The sequence below is a fragment of the Rhinatrema bivittatum genome, chromosome 6 (assembly GCF_901001135.1).
Source record: "Rhinatrema bivittatum chromosome 6, aRhiBiv1.1, whole genome shotgun sequence".
Taxonomy (NCBI): domain Eukaryota; kingdom Metazoa; phylum Chordata; class Amphibia; order Gymnophiona; family Rhinatrematidae; genus Rhinatrema; species Rhinatrema bivittatum.
The window spans coordinates 97,841,857-97,862,117 of record NC_042620.1 but is presented as its reverse complement, the minus strand read 5'-3'; the positions used below and the strand labels follow the sequence as shown (position 1 = coordinate 97,862,117).

The 20,261-nt window shown below is 40.8% G+C and overlaps 1 protein-coding gene across 13 annotated transcripts in view; it reads left to right on the top strand.

Annotated features, from left to right (window-relative positions):
* Positions 1–20,261, top strand: part of GRB14 (growth factor receptor bound protein 14) — a 322,152-nt gene that overhangs the window by 163,884 nt on the left and 138,007 nt on the right. For all 13 annotated transcript variants that reach the window (XR_003857359.1, XR_003857354.1, XR_003857355.1 and 10 more), the window contains 2 exons: positions 17,385–17,495; positions 18,771–18,866. Coding sequence is in view for 7 of the 13 variants with exons in the window: in XM_029605622.1 (XP_029461482.1) it covers positions 17,385–17,495; positions 18,771–18,866 (207 nt within the window). In the remaining 6 variants the exon portion in view is untranslated. The remainder of the gene's footprint in view (positions 1–17,384; positions 17,496–18,770; positions 18,867–20,261) is intronic.

Here is a 20,261-nt window from a genome sequence, read left to right as displayed (position 1 = left end):
TGGTATTCTCATTTTTTCTGGGGTAGGCAAGTTTTGTTCTCAAGTGCCTGAAAACAGGTCTGGTTTTCAAAATAACCACAGTGAATATGCATGAGATATATTTGCCTGTATTGCCTCCACTGTATGCACAGATATCTCTTTTCATATTCATTGTGGATATCCTGAAACTAGATCTGTTTTTTTCGCACTTGATGACTGGATTTGCCTACCTTTGCATTTGGCCAACACAGGTCTTGCTTTATTTATTGGGTTTTGTGATTGCTTACTTTTATTTTGTATTATGTTTGAATTGGCAGAATTACTGTGCCAATGCATATTTTAGGGTTTGCCTGTGAGCTGCCATGAGCCATATCTTTGGACATTATGAGTTATAAATGTAAGAAATAATAATAATAGGCTTTCAAAATAGTCCTCAAAAGTATTTTTTTAAATGATAATATTTTATTTTTGTTTGTTAACCTCAATTTCATACATTCAAATGGACTACAGAATCCTGCTAGTCCACATAAAGGTGTGAAATAGAGATTAACAAAAATAAAATGTAAGGCGTTATCTTTTTGTTGGACCACTTACTACATTTCTTGACCAGGATTCACAAGTTGATAATCTCTTCCTCAGGATCGAGAACAGAATGAGAAAAATATGGCGCCAGAAAATACAAGTGAATCATAAAATGCATACCAGTGATATGCATTGGTTAATGATAGTGGACAGGAAAATGAGAGATGACATATTAGAGCAAGGGTTGGAAACTCCGGTTCTCAAGTGCCAGTCGAGTTTTAAAGATATCCACATTGAATATTTGCTTAGATGGATTTGCAGACACCATCTCCATTGCATGCAAATAATTAGAATTCTGCTAGTTAACATACGGAACCCAGAAAAGACATACAGATACTGTATACAAAAATAAAATCTAAAGGGATCATTTTCAAAAGGACTTAAGGGCTAAAAACTGGGTTTTACATGTGTATATGCATTTTAAGAATGTAAGTGGTCTTTTGAAAAATGTTACAGTATATGCTACTTTTAAACACATAAATTCTTTTGAAAATTGCTCCTATGTCTGTTTTTCTATTGAATGCCCTTTTATTCTAATAAAGCTCCCTTTTCCATCTTCACTGTTAACAAAAAAAAAAAAAGACAAGTGAGACCCAAGAGAGCAAGATCTAGTATTTTAAAACATGTTTCTAAATTATTATTATTTCTAATTCCAATCTTCCCATCTTCTCCTTAAATTAGTAGTGCTTCCAGTTGGATTGTATTTCTTTCTATATTCTGTACTAAGCATCCATTGTTCAAAAAATATCTTGTGACATGGAAAATGTTTCACACCATTTTATGAGTTTCCATTGTTAGAAACAATTACTATCTGAGTAGCTTGTGTGAATGCTAGTTGGTAGTGGAGGGATGATGAGGACGAATTTTGTTAACATGTATTTGCTAGAAGAAATAGAAGGTCATTTTGTTTTGAGGATATCTGGATATAAAAAGCTCCTTATCAGCAGTTCTTAAAGCTAACTCAGTGCTATGGATGGCTGATCTTAACCTTTTGTTATAACTGTTGTTCTGCTTCCAAGATATCACTCTTCTGTGTCAAGGTTTGCACTGGAGGAGGCTCTAATAAAAGCATTGCTTGCTAAAGTGATGCACTGAACTATTTTGAAAAAAACTCCAGAAGTTGAAGCACTGCCAGGTTACTATTAGTTTGAATTGCACTCAGTGAAATCAAACACATTTGTGCTGCTATTGCAAATAAAGTCACTTTAATTGCTCTGTTTAGTGCTATGACCAAATGATCGCATGTACTGTTTGTTGAAATCCTTTGTTCTACAAACAAACTTAATTGAAATCTCTTGTTTTTGCCCATCTCTTCTCCTAACCATACTAAATTGCCCAGTTGGTAAAGGATCTTTATACATGATGCATGGATATTAGTTTGTTTATTGTCTGAATACACTGTAAGAAAAATAATAATTAACAAGGTGCACATTGGATTTTTTCTGTATTTCTCCTTGCATTAGTACCATGTGTACAATCCGTTCTTATATTATCATTGGATGGGTTTTCTCTTACAAGATAGTGTCTGTTAAAATAAAATTAATCTGGCTAAAATATTTGAGGTTAGTGATATTTCTGATTATTCTGATTTGCTTAGGTTGTAGTTATTTGGTACTGATCCAAGGATTTGCTCCTACTGCCTTGGAGTCATACATGAATTATTCTTCACCTAGGAAACAAATAATCTCAGTATTACAAAGGTTTTTATTGCCGTTCTTTGGATTGCCATTAAAGAATATTTTTCAATGAGAACTTGATATTCTGTATAATTTCCTTCTTTCTTTTTTTCCCCTACTCTCTACATTTACACATTCTGGAGACTACTTACACCAGAGGAAGGCTACTCCAATGCTCGAGTGCCGTAAGACAGTCAGGTTTTCAAGATATTCACACAGAATGTACTTGGGAGAAAAGCAGGAGTGGAGCAAAGCATTTGCTACAGCCAGGGCCAGTGCAAGGGTAGTAGGTACCCTAGGTGACTTCTGCCTTGTGCTTGCCCTCATCCCCCCCCCCCCCCCCCGTTTGCGCTATGCCCCTTTCTGCTCATGCCGCCCCCACTGTTCTCAGGCCTGACTCCTCCTATCTTGTTTTGCGTTGCCCACTGTATGCTTCTCAGGGCCACGAGAATGGAAGTCTGGCATGCCCACAGACACAAAAGGAGCGTGGTCAAATTCGAGCTGGAGCAGGGAGACCCAGAACAGAGTTGGTGATGACAAGGCGAGGAACAGAGCCAGAATCTGGAAGCGAGGTCAGGCAGATGAAAGGTCAATGTCCATAGGTCAGTCTGAGGAGTGGTCACCAAAGCAAGGGTCAGATACCGGAGGTCAGATGTAGTCAGAGTCAAGCAGAGGTCTAGAGGCAGGCGGCAGATAGACGAGCAGGTCTGGATCAGGCTAAGGTCTTTGAGGCAGCCAGCAGACAGGAGAACAGGTCAGGAACAGGCTGAGGTCTTTGAAGCAGGCGGCAGACAGACGAGCAGGTCTGGAACAGGCTGGGGTCTTAGAGGCAGGTGGCAGACAGACGGACAAGTCAGGAACTAGCTGGGATCAAAGACAGGCGGTAGACAGGCAGGCAGGTCAGGAACCAGTAAGACACGCCGTGGTCAGTACCAGTAAGACAGTCCGAGGCTACTACCTGGGAAGGCAGATAGATGAACACAGGAACAGGCAAGATTCAGGAACGAGGATGCAGAAATGAGTCAGAAACAGATCTGGAACAGAAGGATCCTGGAACGAGACTAGGAACAACCGCGGAGACAATCTAACATAAGCCAACCCGATTGCCAAGGCAAGGAAGTGAAGTCGGTAACTTCCTTATATTGTAGATCAATCAGGGCATGCCACGGAACCCAGGCCCGCCCTCAGCCCTACAAGTGTCGGGGCAGGCCGCGCATGCATGGTTAGCATGGAGAGAGATGCCGAACCTCGGCGTGAGGCCTGGCGAGCAGTGGAAGGCCCGGCGACCGCTGCTGCAGGATGCTGGAGCCTAGCTGGGCTAGCAACTACCACGAGGGAGGTCGGCCCAGGACTCACCGAGGAACTATGCAGGTGAGTGGTCCCGTGTGCAGGACGGCCACGGGCGGGGCACGTAACAGGATCTATCTGAAGAAAATAGGATAAAGCATAAGCATTGTCAAGTTAAGTGTAAATCATTGATAAGGCAGGCAAAAAGAGAATTTGAAATGTAATTGGCCATAGAGGCAAAAACTCATAATAAAAACTTTTAAAAATATATCCAAAGCAAGAAACCTGTGAGGGAGTCTGTTGGACCGTTAGATGACTGAGGGGTTAAAGGGGCTCTTAGGGAAGATAAGGCCATTGCAGAAAGACTAAATTAATTCTTTACTTCCTTGTTTACTAATGAGGATTTTGGGGAGATACCAATTCCAGAGATGGTTTTCAATGGTGATGAGTCAGACGAACTGAACCAAATCACTGTGAACCTGGAAGATGTAGTAGGCCAGATTGACAAACTAAAGAGTAGTAAATCACCTGGACCGGATGGTATGCATCCTAGGGTACTGAAGGAACTAAAAAATAAAATTTCTGATCTAATAGTTAAAATTTGTAACCTATCGTTAAAATCAACCATTGTACCTGAAGGCTGAAGGGGGGCCAATGTAACCCTAATATTTAAAAAGGGCTCCAGGGGCGATCTGGGAAGCTATAGAACAGTGAGCCTGACTTCAGTGCCAGGAAAAATAGTGGAAACTATTCTAAAGATCAAAATCGTAGAGCATATAGAAAGACGTGATTTGATGGAACACAGTCAACATGGATTTACTCAAGGGAAGTCTTGCCTTACAAATCTGCTTCATTTTTTTGAAGGGATTAATAAACATGTGGATAAAGGTGAACAGGTAGATGTAGTATATTTGGATTTTCAGAAGGTGTTTGAGAAAGTGCCTCATGAGAGGCTTCGAAGAAAAACTAAAAAGTCATGGGACAGGAGGCGATGTCCTTTCGTGGATTACAAACTGGTTAAAAGACAGGAAACAGAGTAGGATTAAATGGTCAATTTTCTCAGTGGAAAAGGGTAAACAGTGGAGTGCCTCAGAGATCTATACTTCGACCGGTGCTTTTCAATATATTTATAAATGATCTGGAAAGGAATACGATGAGTGAGATCATCAATTTGCAGATGATTCAAAATTATTCAGCGTAATTAAATCACAAGCAGATTGTGATACATTACAGGAGAACCTTGCAAGATTGGAAGATTGGGCATCCAAATGGCAGATGAAATTTAATATGGACAAGTGCAAGGTGTTGCATATAGAGAAGAATAACTCTTGCTGTAGTTACACGATGTTAGGTTATTTATTTATTTATTTAAATTTCTTATATACCGGCATTCGCGATGGGAGTCGCATCATGCCGGTTTACAAATAACAAGGTGTGACAACAGAATAAATACTTAATAACTTAAAAACATTAACATGTGATAGAAGAATAAGGTAGCAGTTACAATAAAACAGGGATAAAATGCAACTTGGAATGAAGAGAAGGCAAAAGAGAGATTAACACTGAGATAACAAAAGAATGACCAAGGTAAATAAAACCAAGGTAAATAAACCTGCCTCATTAAAAAAGAGAGAACATTATTGAGTTGTCAAAGGTTGTTGATTACCCTGACGGGAGTTCTTAGTTGCTTAAGTTGAGAGTGGGTTCAGTTGGTGTCTGGAAAGGCTTTCAAGAATAGCCAGGTTTTAAGTCTTTTTCTGAAAGTGGGGATGCAAGGTTCCTGTCTCAGTTCTGGTGGTATAGAATTCCACAAGGTAGGTCCTGCTGTAGAGAAAGCCCTGTCTCTGAGAGTCCTATGGTTAAAGGTTTTTGCAGGAGGCACCTGTAATGAGTCTCTGTAGGACTCTCTGATAGGTCTGATGGAGGTATGTTTTTTAAATGGGATTTGGAGGTTAAGCGGAGAGAGTTGATGGAATGCTTTGTAGATGGTAGTAATGGATTTATATAAGATTCTATAGTGCACTGGCAGCCAATGTAAGTCTTTGAGAATCGGAGATATGTGGTCTCTTCTTCTTGTGTTTGTCAAAATTCTGGCCGCCGTGTTCTGAACCATCTGAAGAGGTTTAGTATGAGAAGACGGGAGACCTAATAGAATAGAATTGCAATAATCTAACTTAGAGAAGATTATTGATTGCAAAACTGTTCTGTAATCGTGGAAATGGAAAAGTGGTTTGATTCTTTTTAAGACGTGTAATTTATAAAAGCAGTCCTTCGTGGTTTGATTAATAAAAGATTTTAGATTTAGCCGATTGTCGATAATGGCTCCTAGGTCTCTTACATGTGAAGTTTGAAAGCCGGTTGGAGGATTTGAGGTGAGGTTACTGTTTTCAGGGGAAATTATGAGGACTTCGGTTTTAGCGGAATTTAAGATTAGATTTAGGCTGGAGAGGAGGAGGTTCCATATTAGGAGCTACCATCCAGGAAAACGATCTAGGCATCATAGTGGATAATACTTTAAAATCATTGGCTCAGTGTGCTGAAGCAGTCAAAAAAGCAAACAGAATGCTAGGAATTATTAGGAAGGGAATGGTTAATAAAACGGAAAATGTCATAATGCCTCTGTATCGCTCCATGGTGAGACCGCACCTTGAATACTGTGTACAGTTCTGGTCGCCACACCTCAAAAAAGATATAGTTGCAATGGAGAAGGTACAGAGAAGGGTAACTAAAATGAAAAAGGGGATGGAACAGCTCCTCTATGAGGAAAGGCAGAAGAGGTTAGGGCTATTCAGCTTGGAGTAGAGACGACTGAGGGCAGATATGATTGTGTTGCGACCGTCGCTGCCTGACGTCTCCACTCCGCCCACCTTACTGCATTGGCGACTCCCTCCGGGGTTGATGGAAGGCTGGCTGGCACGGCATTCTTTGGCCGTCTTTGTCCGGCATCCCCAGACCGGCCCGACACTGCAAACTGCCATGTTGACCTGAAGTCTAGGGGCACGCGCGGCGCGGCCCTGCCTCAAGTACCAGAAGTGGTGCGAACCTCAGGGGCGTCCCCCTGAGATGACGTCATCTGCTTCAGATATTTAAAGGTCTCTGAATTGCTAACAACTCGAGTTAGGAAGGATAAGGATTCATTCTATCTATGCTACTCTGCCTCCTCGGACTTACCAGGGGTACCCGCTCCTCGGGGGCCTCGCTCTCTCTCTTACTTTGTAGGTTGCAGTCTGGAACCGGTACTCGCTCCTCGAGGGCCCTCGTTCCCGGACTTCTTCAGAGTTCACTTCTGCCTGGAAGTCATCACTGCCTACTACATTTGTGAGTTACCATCGCACTCTCAGATTCCCCTGGAACCAGGTACTCGCTCCTTGAGGGCCTACTTCATGCCAGCTCCTGGGCTTCTATGAGACATTGTGTGTGTGTTACCATCAGGTTCTGTCCATGAACTCTGCATACCCTGCCTACTCACTATATTTCAGTTTCTCTACAGCTCAGCCTCCAGGGATCGCTGTTCCAGTATCTGAGGGACTACAGCCCAGCCGAGCATTCCAGCTCACTATTGCCACCTCTGGTGGTTCAGTATACTGTCTAATAAAAGAACTAGTGTGTGTCTGTCTCCTAACTCTGAGCCTGACTGGTGGTCCCTCTCGGGATAATTCCCCAGCGGGCGTGGTCATCTGCCACCGGTCCAAGGATCCACCCACAATTCTCCTAAATAATAACAGATTGCTAACTCCTTGCAACAGATTACTAACAGATTGAGGTCTTTAAGATCATGAGAGGTCTTGAACGAGTAGATGTGAATTGGTTATTTACAATTTTGGATAATAGAGGGACTAAGGGGCATTCCATGAAGTTAGCAAGTAGCACATTTAAGACTAATCGCAAAAAATTCATTTTCACTAAACGCACAATTAAGCTCTGGAATTTGTTGCCAGACGATGTGGTTAGTGCAGTTAGTGTAGCTGGGTTCAAAAAAGGTTTGGATAAGTTCTTGGAGGAGAAGTGCATTAACTGCTATTAATCAAGTTTACATAGGGAATAGCTACTGCTATTAATTGCATCAGTAGCATGGGATCTTCTTGGTGTTTGGGTGCTTGCCAGGTTCTTGTGGCCTGGTTTGGCCTCTGTTGGAAACAGGATGCTGGGCTTGATGGACCCTTGGTCTGACCCAGCATGGCAATTTCTTATGTTCTTATGACAATCCAGTTGCCAGATGATGAATTTTTTTCTATCCTCGCAAGCATTTGGACTTTATTAGTATGGGTTTTGTCATCTTATTTGTACTGAAACTGCCCTTATTTGTTTATTGTACATCTTTATATAATTAGTCATTCAATTATTCTAGTGCTCCTTTCTTTCTCTGTGGCCTTTAATAGAATTGATCACATATCTTCCTCACTGTGTTAGCATCTATAGGTTCAGAGATTGTGCCCGCGTCTATTTTTTTTTTTTTTTTTATCTGCCTCATTGGTTTTTTAAAACCCTGGTTAATAATTCTTTCTTGTATATATTAGGGATGTGCAATCATTTTTTGATGGTTAGGGAATTCGTATGATATTTCTTAAATTGTCATGGATCAGGAAACCGATAAAATGATTGCACTTTCCCCGAATTTTCATTTAAAAAATTGTTTTTTTGGCTTAGTGCGCGCTAACTCCCATTAGTGCACTAACAAAAAAATGTTAGTTTTTATTAGTTTTTCTTAGCGCGCACTAATGGGAGTTAGCGCGCACTAAGCTGAAAAATGATTTTTCATGGAAAAAAAATGCCAATCCGTGGGAATACGAGATTTTCCCTTGGCCACACGAACCCAAAAGCGGAAACGATTGGGCACCCGATGCACTTCTCTAGTATATATCCTTGGTCTCCACAGGTGTCCTCCCTGGTACCATCCAAAGGCCTTTAATATTTTTAATTTATATTTACTCTCTTGATCTATCATTCCCTTTTTTTAGGCTACTCCTTTCATTCTTTCACTGATGACAAACAGATTTTCCATTTCTCAAACCTAACTCAATATTTTTACTGCCTTTCTCCTGTTACTTCATAGATAAAATCAAATTTCTTTGTATTAAATCACTCAGAAACTGAAGTTCTCTTTTTTCCTGCTACATACATACCATGCTTCTTAATTCCCCCTCAGGATTTTTCATTAATTATTGTATTCTATGAAGTGAATTTTCAAAAGAAATATGCATAAAAAAATAGCACATGTGCACATAAACTGGCATATACGAGATATATGGTATTTAAAAAACCCCAATATACATGCGTACATTGGGGACAGTGAGTACATTTGCACATGTAGAAAAGTGGAGGCCAGAGGTGTTCCGGAGAGGGGACAATATTACATGATTAAGTTGCTATTTTACAACTTTTTGCTTGCATATATTTGATCCTGCTCCTTATTAAATGTATCAGGTGTAAGTGATTGTAAAGATATTTGACAAAGTCCCTCATGAGAGGCTTCTAAGAAAACTAAAAAGTCATGGGATAGGAGGCGATGTCCTTTCATGGATTGCAAACTGGTTAAAAGACAGGAAACAGAAAGTCAGATTAATTGGTCAATTTTCTCAGTGGAAAAGGGTAAACAGTGGAGTGCCTCAGGGATCCGTACTTGGACTGGTGCTTTATTTATTTATGTATTTATTATTTACAGATTTTCCTATACCACATATAACAAAAAAACTATGCTATGCAGTGAACAATAAATCAAATAATCAAAAACAGGTTTGAAACAATCAACAAATCAAATAAAATAGGAGACAGGAAAAAGCCAGATGAAAGAAATGCACTTTCAACTGTTTTCTAAAGAAATTGTGATCACTGAGATTTCTCAACTCCAAAGGCTGCTCATTTCATAGTGTGGAATCAAAAACTGTAAAAGTCCTAGAATGAATAGCATGGGGATGATAGGTTTTGAATGATGACACAAGGAGCAAACCCTTATCGGCAGATCTTAGGGACTTTAAAGGGATATACACACCATTTGTCAGTCAAGAAAGGTGGACCGGTAGAATATAGTGCTTTATGTACAAGAATCATCAGCTTAAATTGGTTCCTATAATTTAAAGAAAACCTATGCAATCAGTAAATTACAGGAGAAATCTGATCACTAAGAGAGCAAGAGGTGATTATTCGGGTTGCTGCGTTTTGTAACAAATGAAGAGATGCATTCATATACTTTGGCAGTCCAAAATATAAAGAATTACAGTAGTCTGATGTGGTCAGGATAAATGCTTGCAGACAGTTCTAAAGTTCGAAATGAGAAGGAGATATTTTAAAGAATGGAGGACCCATAGCTTAAAGAATGCTGACCTAATTACAGCTCGGAGCTGCGGCTTTAGCCCAAAAGTAGAATCTAATAAAAAAAATCCCAAATCTCAAATTGCAGGGAAGAATGTGTGTGATGTCCCTTCCTCAGTAATAACTGGCGAATTAATTTGAAGTGAATCTCTACTCAATCATAAGGCCTCAGTTTTAGCAAGATTAAGGGGTAGATTTTCAAAGGGTTATGCGCGTGCCGAGCCTATTTTGCATAGGCTCGGCGGCGCGCACAAGCCCCGGGACGTGCGTATGTCCCGGGGCTTTGAAAAAGGGGCGAGAAGGGGGCGGGTTGTGGGCATAATACCGTAGTGAAATGTATTTCTGCTATTAAGTTATGGCTTGAACAACATGGTCTTACACTTAGGGGCAGATTTTAAAATCTGCACGCGCGTTTGTGCGTGCCGGGTAGCACGCACAAATGTACACCCGGTTTTATAACATGTGCGCGCTGCCGCGCGCATGTTATAAAATCAGGATCGGCACATGCAAGGGGTTGCAACCTTGTGCGCGCCAAGCCCAAGGGGAGCCCCAATGGCTTTTCCTGTTCCCTCCAAGGCCCCTTGCACGTGCTGACCCTAGATTTTATAACATGCACGCGGTAGCGCGCATGTTATAATATCGGGTATACATTTGTGCGCGCCGGGTAGCATGCACAAATGTACTCCGCGCATGCAGATTTTAAAATCTGCCCCTAAGAGTAAGACCATGTTGTTCAAGCCATAACTTAATAGCAGAAATACATTTTACTACGGTATTACGGACCTTAGTTAATTGAAGAATAACTGGAGAAATAAGCTGTATATCATCAGCACTGATTTTAAATTCCTCTGTAAAGGATGAGATTATATGACACAAAGGCATCAATTACAGATTAAATAACATAGAAGATAGTGCAGAACCCTGCGGGTCCACTTTGTTAAGAGATTTCAAGATGAAAGAGATTGATCCATTTTAACTTGAAAATGGCATCCTGTCAAATATGATTGGAACCAGGAGGAACAGTGCCTCCAATGCCAAATGTCTGTAGCTGAACCAAAAGAATAGTATGAGCAATAAAGTCAAATGCAGCTGAGATGTCCAAGGAAATCAAAATCAAGGAATTGCTTTGGTTATCTGCAATAAGATGTAATCAGAAAGGCCCAAAAGCAGTGTTTTGGTACTAGGATGAGCCCGAAAGCCATAATGATCTGGAAAGGGCTAGGATGAATGAGGTGATCAAATTTGCAGATATCACAAAATTATTCAGAGTAGCTAAATTGTGATAAATTGGAAGAGGACCTTGCAAGACTTAAAGATTGGGCATCTAAATTGCAGATGAAATTTAATGTGGACAAGTGCAAGATGATGCATATAGGGAAACATAACCTATGTTGTAGTTACACAATGTCAGGTTCCATATTAGAAGCTACCACCCAGGAAAAAGATCTAGTCGTCATAATGGATAATACATTAAAATCATTCACTCAGTGTGCTGTGGTGGTCAAAAAAGCAAACAGGATGTTAGAAATTATTAGGACTGGAATGGTGAATAAAACGGAACATGTCATAATGCCTATGTATCACTTCATGGTGAGACCGCACCTTGAGTGCTGTGTGTAATTCTGGTCGCCACATCTCAAAAATGATATAGTTGCACTGAAGAAGGTAGAGAGAATGATGACCAAAGTGATACAGGGGATGGAATGGCTCCCACTATGAGGAAAGGCTAAAAGATTATTAGGGTTGTTCAGCTTGAAGAAGAAATGGCTGAGGGGTTATATGATAGAGGTCTATAAAGTCATGAGAGGACTAGAATGGCTAAATGTGAATTGGTTATTTACTCTTTTGGATAACAGAAGAACTAGGAGGTACCCCATGAAGTTAGCAAGTAGTACATTTAAATTGGAGAAAATTCCTTTTCACTGAATGCACAATTAAGATCTGGAATTTTTGCTAGAGGATGTGGTTAGGGCAGTTAGTGTAGCTGGGTTTAAAAAAGGTTTGGATAAGTTCTTGGCGGAGAAGTCCATTAATGGCTATTAATCAAGTTTACTTAGGGTATAGCCACTGCTATTAATTGCATTATTAGCATGGGATTTTCTTAGTGTTTGGGTTCTTGCCAGGTACTTGTAACCTGGATTGGCCACTGTTGGAAATAGGATGCTGGGCTTGATAGACCCTTGGTCTGACCCAGTATGGCAATTTCTTATGTTCTTAAACATCTTAAAAATGAAAAAATGACTGGGTGAGGGTTCTGGGTGAAATGGCATGACATCAGGCTAAAGAGCCAGGAGGATCTTTACGAGCTGCAGATGAATTGGGAGAACTGGTAGACTAAGTGGTAAAACTGGTTATTTCATTGTTGCACACATGTTATACAATCTCCTGGCTTACCCATGTAAAAGTCAGCTTACGGAGGGTAAATGTGTCTAAATAATGCAAGTAAAATATGTTTGTGCATCCCTTTAAAACTGGAAGTACAAATACATGAGTATTTCATTTGCGCTCACTTATCTGGCTAAATTCCGACTCATCTGGCTAAGTAGTATCTTTTCTGCTAATTAAATGGACAAATTTGAACTGATTTGGGTAAATAGCCCTTTTTTTTTAGACCGGTCTGCTATTTTACATACCCAGATAAGTCTGAAAATTGGTAAGTGGATGGACAGGTAGCACTTTCAGACATATCGGCTAAATGCCACTACTTAGCTGCAATAATTGGAGCATATCCGGATAAGTGCTGTTACTTTTCTGGATAAGTATGAACTTACGTGACTTGCATGTTTTACATACATGAACATGTGTGCACACATGTATTCATATTTTATAACCTGCACATATTTACGTGCAGGTTATAAAATATATATGCCCATATAAATATGTAACCTGCATATTTATATGGGCACACGCAAGCAGTTTTGAAAGTTATCCTCTATGTAGCAAATTTTAAAAGTGTTGCTTGCATTGAAAGACTCATATAGGCAAGTATGTGGGCGACACATGAGCGATGCAGATTTTAAAAGCTGCTAATTACATGAGTATATGCACATGCGTGAGCAAAAAAAAGGGGGCAGAAAAGGGGTGGGCATGGATGTTCTTGGGCGGTGGCCAACCGTTACGTGCATACATCGGTATTTCCAAATTGGAAGCCACAGCGTGCAGCAGCTTGTTAGCTGCATATATTTACTGCTGCTCTTGATGAGGTAAAAGTCTGCAGAAATTGCCTTTTGGGCCTAACATGACAGGGTGAAGGATTCAGGTCAACTGGGGAGAGTGCAGGCTGAAGAACCAGAGGTTTCTGGATGACCTAGAGATAGAATGGGCAAAACTGGTAGATTACTTGTTAAAACGGGGAATGTCCTTTGTGCGATCATATTTTAAAATCCACTTACCTGCACGTATTAAAGCCAACAATGTCCTAAGGAAGATACATGGAGTATGTTTGCTGGAATAATGGCTTAAAATTAGGATCACACATATGCACAGTAGGTATATTTTAACTCATACGTGCACAACTGCATGCATGATTTAAAATTCCAGTGTATGTCTGCTTGCATGCCCTTCGCTGCGCATATGGGTGCCTGTGCACTTTTTTTTTAAAGTTATCGTCCCAATCTTTTTCTGATACAGCCAAGAATCTGGTCATATTTCTTGACCCTTTGACTGTGCATCTGCATCCTCTGCTCCTATGTCCATTATCAGATCAACAACATTTCTAAATTCCCAGTTTCTTTCATCTTCAAGTTTGGCATCCTCCTCCTCTATTCACTATTCTTCATGTGCCTGGACTTTTGCAACTCACTACTATCTGGTCTCCTTTACAACTTCCACAAAACTCTTTTGCTCACTTCTTGTAATATCTGCTCTGCTCTTCCCCTACCATAGCCTTGATGCTATCCCTTCACTGACTTCCTGTCAAATTCAGGATCTTGCATAAACTTTTAACTCTCACCTATAAATGTATCCATGATCTCACCCCGTGTACCACTGATTTCTCATTCAGCACTACAAATCTATTCACTTCCTCTTTTCTCAAGGCCTTACTTTACTCTTTAATCCTCTATCAAACTCCCCATTTTCAAATATTCTAATTGTTCGGACCTGCTCTGTGGAATAAACGTCCTCTGGAAATCTAAGATGCTACCTCCTTCTCTTATCTTTTGCTCCAGATTAAAATCTCTGTATCTTCACTTTTAATCCTTCTGTTCATCACTTTAGTCCATCTTTTTTTTAAATTTGCTTTATTTATTTATTTATTTTTAGATTTTTATATACCGGTGTTCCTATATGAAATAAAGATCACATCGGTTTACATTGAAACAGAACATGAAAATTGCCAAAAGGCATTACATAGAACAAGGTTATGATATAATGTCATCATTTATAATGTCATCATACTATCATTAATACTATTGTATATAAAAATCAAAATTAATAGATGTATGTATATAATTTAAAGAAAACTTCCCAAATCTTTCCTGGTGACCACCTGTTGGATTTTTAGGATACTCCTCAAGAAATTTGCATACATTGGAAATTTGGTACGTATAAATTGATCTCATGCATGTTCATTGTCGGTATCCTAAAAATCTTACTGACTGGGGCCACCAGGATATAACCCTGACTTAGTGGCTTGATGTCTTCTTTCTGTTTAACTATGAAAATAATAACAAAATCTATTGCAATAGATTCCACTGTTAAGCTGTAAACTGGTGTGATAAAACTAGTTGAACATGGGTATAGAAAAACAAATAAATAAATAAAATAGATATAGCACAGGCTAATTCCAGCTCTCAGGAGCCTCAAACAGGCCTGGTTTTCTGGATATCCACATTAAATATGCTGAAGATATATTTGCTTAGGGGCGGATTCTAAATGCCCTGCGCGCATAAATCCGGGCGGATTTACGCGCGCAGGGCCCTCGCGCGCCGGCGCGCGCAGAGCCCCAGGACGCGCGTAAGTCCCGGGGCTTTCTCAAAGGGGCGGGGAGGGGGCGTGTCGGGGGTGTTCCCGAAATGACGTGGCGTTTCGGGGGCGGGCCCCGGCGTTTCGGGGCGGGCCCGGGGCGTGGCGCCGGCCCGGGGGCAGGGTCGAGGCCTCTGGACCAGCCCCCGGGTCGGGTGACGGCATGCCAGCAGCCCGCTGGCGCGCGCAGATTTACGTCTGCTTTTAGCAGGCGTAAATCTGCCAACAAAGGGGGGGGGGGTTTAGATAGGGCTGGGGGGGGGGGGGTTAGGTAGGGGAAGGGAGGGCGAAGGAAAGTTCCCTCCGAGGCCGCTCCGAAATCGGAGCGGCCTCGGAGGGAACAGGCAGCACGCGCTGGGCTCGGCGCGTGCAGGTTGCACAAATGTGCACCCCCTTGTGCGCGCCAACCCCGGATTTTATAAGATACGCGCGGCTACGCGCCTGGTGCGCCTGGTGCGCGAACAAAAGTACGCGATCGCGCAATTTTTTAAAATCTACCCCTTAGAGTGCATGAAAATATACCTCATGAATATTCATTGTGGATTTCTGGAAAACCAGACCAGTTTGTGGATCTTGAGGACTGGAGTTGAAAACCCTTGTTATAGCACATAAAGAATGCAAAATTCTATAAAATCATGGAAGTTCTTTCTTCCCAGCGATAAAGTGAACTTAAGAAATACATGAGTAGTGATCAATAATTTTTAAACAGTGATATTGGTATGAAGAGTATTTCTACAACATTTTATATAAATCTTCATCACTTTTTCTTTCTGCTGCTTTATTCCTTAAGGAATTCTTTGGGTTTTACTTGTTGAACAGAGCTTAAAGTAAAAAAGCATTTATCACTTGTTTGATTATAGCTTCTTGCTTCTGTCCTCTCACTTCCATCATCCCTACTTTGAACAAAACACATTAATAGTGAATTGTTAAAATACACTTCAACTACTGGTTTGTATTCAAAATGTTTGCTTATATAATCAATGACTACTGACTGAATTCACGGTTAAATAGAACTCTTAAATTCAAGGAGAATAACTTAATTAACTTTCAAACAACTGCACATCAGCATATATGCATGTATGTGGCTGTGTGTACTTTTACCACAGAATTTTATTACATGCACATAGCACATATTATAAAATAATCATATTTTTACCCCACAATGTACGAATGTATACAATACATTGAAACCATGTATTTCAATGCATTGAACATGCATATTGTACTCTCCTATTTTAAAAATATACATACATACATTTTACGTGTGAAAATAAATTAGGATTTACACGCGGAAGTTTGGATTTACAAGCGTAAATCGTATTTTAAAACACATGCACGTGAGTGAAATTACCAGTTTAACAAATTAGCCCACTAGTTTTCCAGTCCTTCTCCAGGTCATTGAGGCCCTACTGCATCTTCTGCCTGAACTCCCCTCCAGTTCACCCATACCACCCACTCAGTCAATTCTAGGGATGTGCATCCATTTAAAACAAAACTGCAAAACGCAATGAACAAGGCTAATTTGTTTCATTTGGGGGGGCCCCAAAAATGAATCGGGGCCCCTCCGTGAATGAAACAAATTTTATTCATTTGTTTTGTTTTAAACTAATGATTCAGGCTTAGGTCTAGCCCCAAAGCTGGGGCCTCACCTAGTGCATAGGCCAAGGCCCAAAGCAGGGGCCGCGGTCTATGCCCGAGTGCAACACTGCGGTCTTGGCAGAGGCATGGGCCGATACTGGGGCCTCAGCCAAGACTCCCAAAAATTAAAATAAAAAACAAACACTTACCTGATCCATTGGGTATCCGACAAAGGACCGGTCCTGACACCTGGGCCTAGGTGTGGACCTAAGCCTGACGCTGGGGTCTCGGCTTAGGCTGGGGACCAGGTCTGATGTTGCGACCTGACCTGGAGGCTGGATCCCGATGCCAGGGTCTTGGCCCAGATCCAGGCTCGACGCCGCAACCTGACCCGAAGGTCAGGTCCTGACACTGGAACCTTGGCCTAGACTGGAGCCTGACACCATGACCCAACCTAGAGGCCAGGTTAGCTTGATAACTTAGCTGGCTCATGTAACTCCTCCCCAGAATGAACCTAAGTTATCCAGCTAAATTTTAGCCAGATAATAAGATAGCCAGTTAAAATGTATCTGGCTAAGTGGGCAAATATTCATTTAGCCAGGTAACGTCTGAGTTATCCCTCTAAATTCTTTTAAATATGGACCTCTTAATTTGTAGTTTGATATCGCCAGGTTATGCACAACTGTTTCTGGACCACAACTATTTTAGTGTTTCTAATTTCTCAGCTGCTAGTTGGACTAAAATGTCAGTGTCACAAAAATCAATTTCAGAAACGTTCAGTTCTAGAGAAGACAACATAAAGAATGTACTTAGAGTGCAAATACCAAATATTTCTTTGTAATTTGAAAACAATTGTTTTTATGATTTATTTAAAATGAAATGAACTTGATTAATCAAATCTGCATTTATATGCCAATGTTTGAAATAGACTCATAAATAAATGCTTTAAAATATTCTACCTTCAGTTATTTGGATTTGATTTATTTCACAATATATTTGTCTTTGAAGGAACCCAGGCATCTGCAGTTTTTCAGTGAATTTAACTGCAGTGACGTTTATGTATTAATAGCGGGCAAAAAGATGTATGGCGCACCAACCAACTATGGATTCTGTTTTAAGGTATGCGGAATCGGGCTGAGTACTTTGATTGCTACAATAGATACTGTTCTTATATTTTTACCAACTTACAAAGGGGACAATTTTGCATAAATTATATGGCAAATACTTGTATTAATTATACCAGTTTTTAAAGGGAAAATATGCATATGCACCTACATATTTACTAACCCTTTACAAAATTATCCAACTAAAACTGTGTATCCCATACACAATTTCAGCTGCTAAACTGTGCACAGAAATTTTTCAGTAAATTTTAAGCGCATACATTTGAAAATGCAAAAGTATAAATTGCAGCCCAACCCTGTCCCCAGATATGTTTCCACCCAGTCCAGGTAAATTTATTAGAGATGTGCATTTGTTTTTGCCGAATTGGAAAATTTCAACAAAATTGTCCAATTTGGCATGTTTCAGGGAGTCCGAAAAAGATCGGGATTTTCCCGGTTTTTTTTGCAAAAATTTGTTTTTCCGATTAGTGCGCACTAACGGGAGTCAGCGTGCGCTAACTCCCCGTTAGTGCGCGCTAACTCCCATTAGTGCGCACTAACAAAAAGTAACAAAATATAACGGTTTTTGTTAGCATGCACCAATGGGGATTTAGCGCGCAGTAATGGGAGTTAGCGCGCACTAACGGGGAGTTAGCGCGCACTAACTAAAAATCAATTTTTCGTGAAAAAAAAGACCCGGACCGAAAAAAACCTGACATTTTCCATTGCGGCCGAAAAACGATGAATGACACAAACACAAAAAATGATGCACATCTCTAAAATTTATACACGCACATGACATCCTCTTGGAAGTTTACTAGCATATCAGGCGGGCCACAGAAGTCCTTTTGAAAATTACCCTCAGAGAGGGTAATGTTCAGTGGGCATGCACAGGGCTAGCCAAAAGTTTCAAAGCCAATTTATGTAGATACATAAAATACCTGCGCCCAAGCAGGTGTAAATTTAAACCCCTATGTTTACCTACATACATCAAAAGTATATGTGTAAATATGTCCCCATCCTAACTCCAGCTCCCAGAATGCCCACTGCGAATGTGAGGAAAATTCTGTGTGCAATTCACCTTCATAAACCAGGATTTATCTGTGCTAATGCTTTTGAAAATTACCCCCCCACCCCCGAACAAGTTTAGTATGGTATATTTGTTCATATGGCAGTTGTGGCATTTTAAATCTGCCTACTTTAAAATAGGAGAACTTTAGTAGCTTTTATTTCAACAGGTTTTATCTTGAAGATGTGAGTTAATGCTAAACAATGTGCTGTGGCCTTCTAGCCTAACAACACAGGAGGAACTGAAGACCTGAAACTGCTCTGTGCAGAGGATGAAGAGAGTAGGACCTGCTGGGTGACAGCAGTTAGGTTATTTAAGGTAATATTATATATATTTTGAAAATCCTTTCCTATTATTTATGTGAAGCTGTGTTTATAGTGAGCATGAATGAGTATACCTATTCTGTATATTGCTTGGCAGCAATATTGAGGTGATGAAGTCTCCATTTCACTACATTTAATAATGTTTCCATACAGTAAGAGAGTAGAGTTATAGTTGTTGTTTTAGTCTGTTTCTGGAAAAACTGAATTCCATGCAAGCAGCAGTACCTGTTGTTGAACTGACATAAGAATTATTCAAACAGACGATAAATTCCACTTGGAATAATGTACAGCCACCAAAATGTATAAGGAAAGAAAGACTTTGCGCGTCACCTAGAGGATTTTAGACAGTGCTGGGGAGGAGCCGGCTGTCGTGGTACATGTGGGCACCAACAACATAGGAAAATGTGGGAGGGAGGTTCTGGAAGCCAAATTTAGTCTCTTAGGTAGAAAACTGAAACCCAGAACCTCCAGGGCAGCATTCTCTGAAATGCTCCCTGTTCCACGCGCAGGTCACCAGAGGCAGGCAGAGCTCCGGAGTCTCAATGCGTGGATGAGACGATGGTGCAAGGAAGAGGGATTCAGTTTTGTAAGGAACTGGGGAACCTTTTGGGGAAGGGGGGAGTCTTTTCCAAAAGGATGGGCTCCACCTTAACCAGGGTAGAACCAGACTGCTGGCGCTAACCTGTAAAAAGGAGATAGAGCAGCTTTTAAATTAGAACAAAGGGGAAAGCCATCAGTCACTCAGCAGTGCATGGGTCAGAGGGAGGTATCTTCAAAGGATACTAATGATGCATTAGAATTAGGGCATCTCGACAGTGAGGTTCCAATAATAAGAAAAGAAGTCCAAGTGCTTATAATTAAAAACTCACCTGAGCTAAAACATTTCAATTTATCCCTGTCAAATGAAAAGCAGAATGTAATACAAACAAAAAACTCACTTTAAAATGTTTGTATGCTAATGCCAGAAGTCTAAGAAGTAAGACAGGAGTATTAGAGTGTATAGCAGTGAATGATGACATGGACTTAATTAGCATCTCAGAGACATGGTGGAAAGAGGATAACCAATGGGACAGTGCTATACCAGGATACAAATTATATCGCAATGACAGAGGAGGAGGACTCGGGAGGAGGTGTGGCGCTTTATGTCCTGGGTGGCATAGAGTCCAACAGGATAAAGGTCCGGCATGAGACTAAGGGGCAGATCTTAAAACATACGCGCGGGCATAGATTTGTTCGCTCATACCTGGCGCGAACAAATCTACGCCTGACAGGAACCCCGATGGCTTTCCCTGTTCCCTTCAAGGCTGCTCCGAAATTGGAGCAGCCTTGAAGGGAACTTTTTTCCGCCCCTCCCCCCCGGCTTCTCCTGTCCAAGGCAGGTGTAACTTGC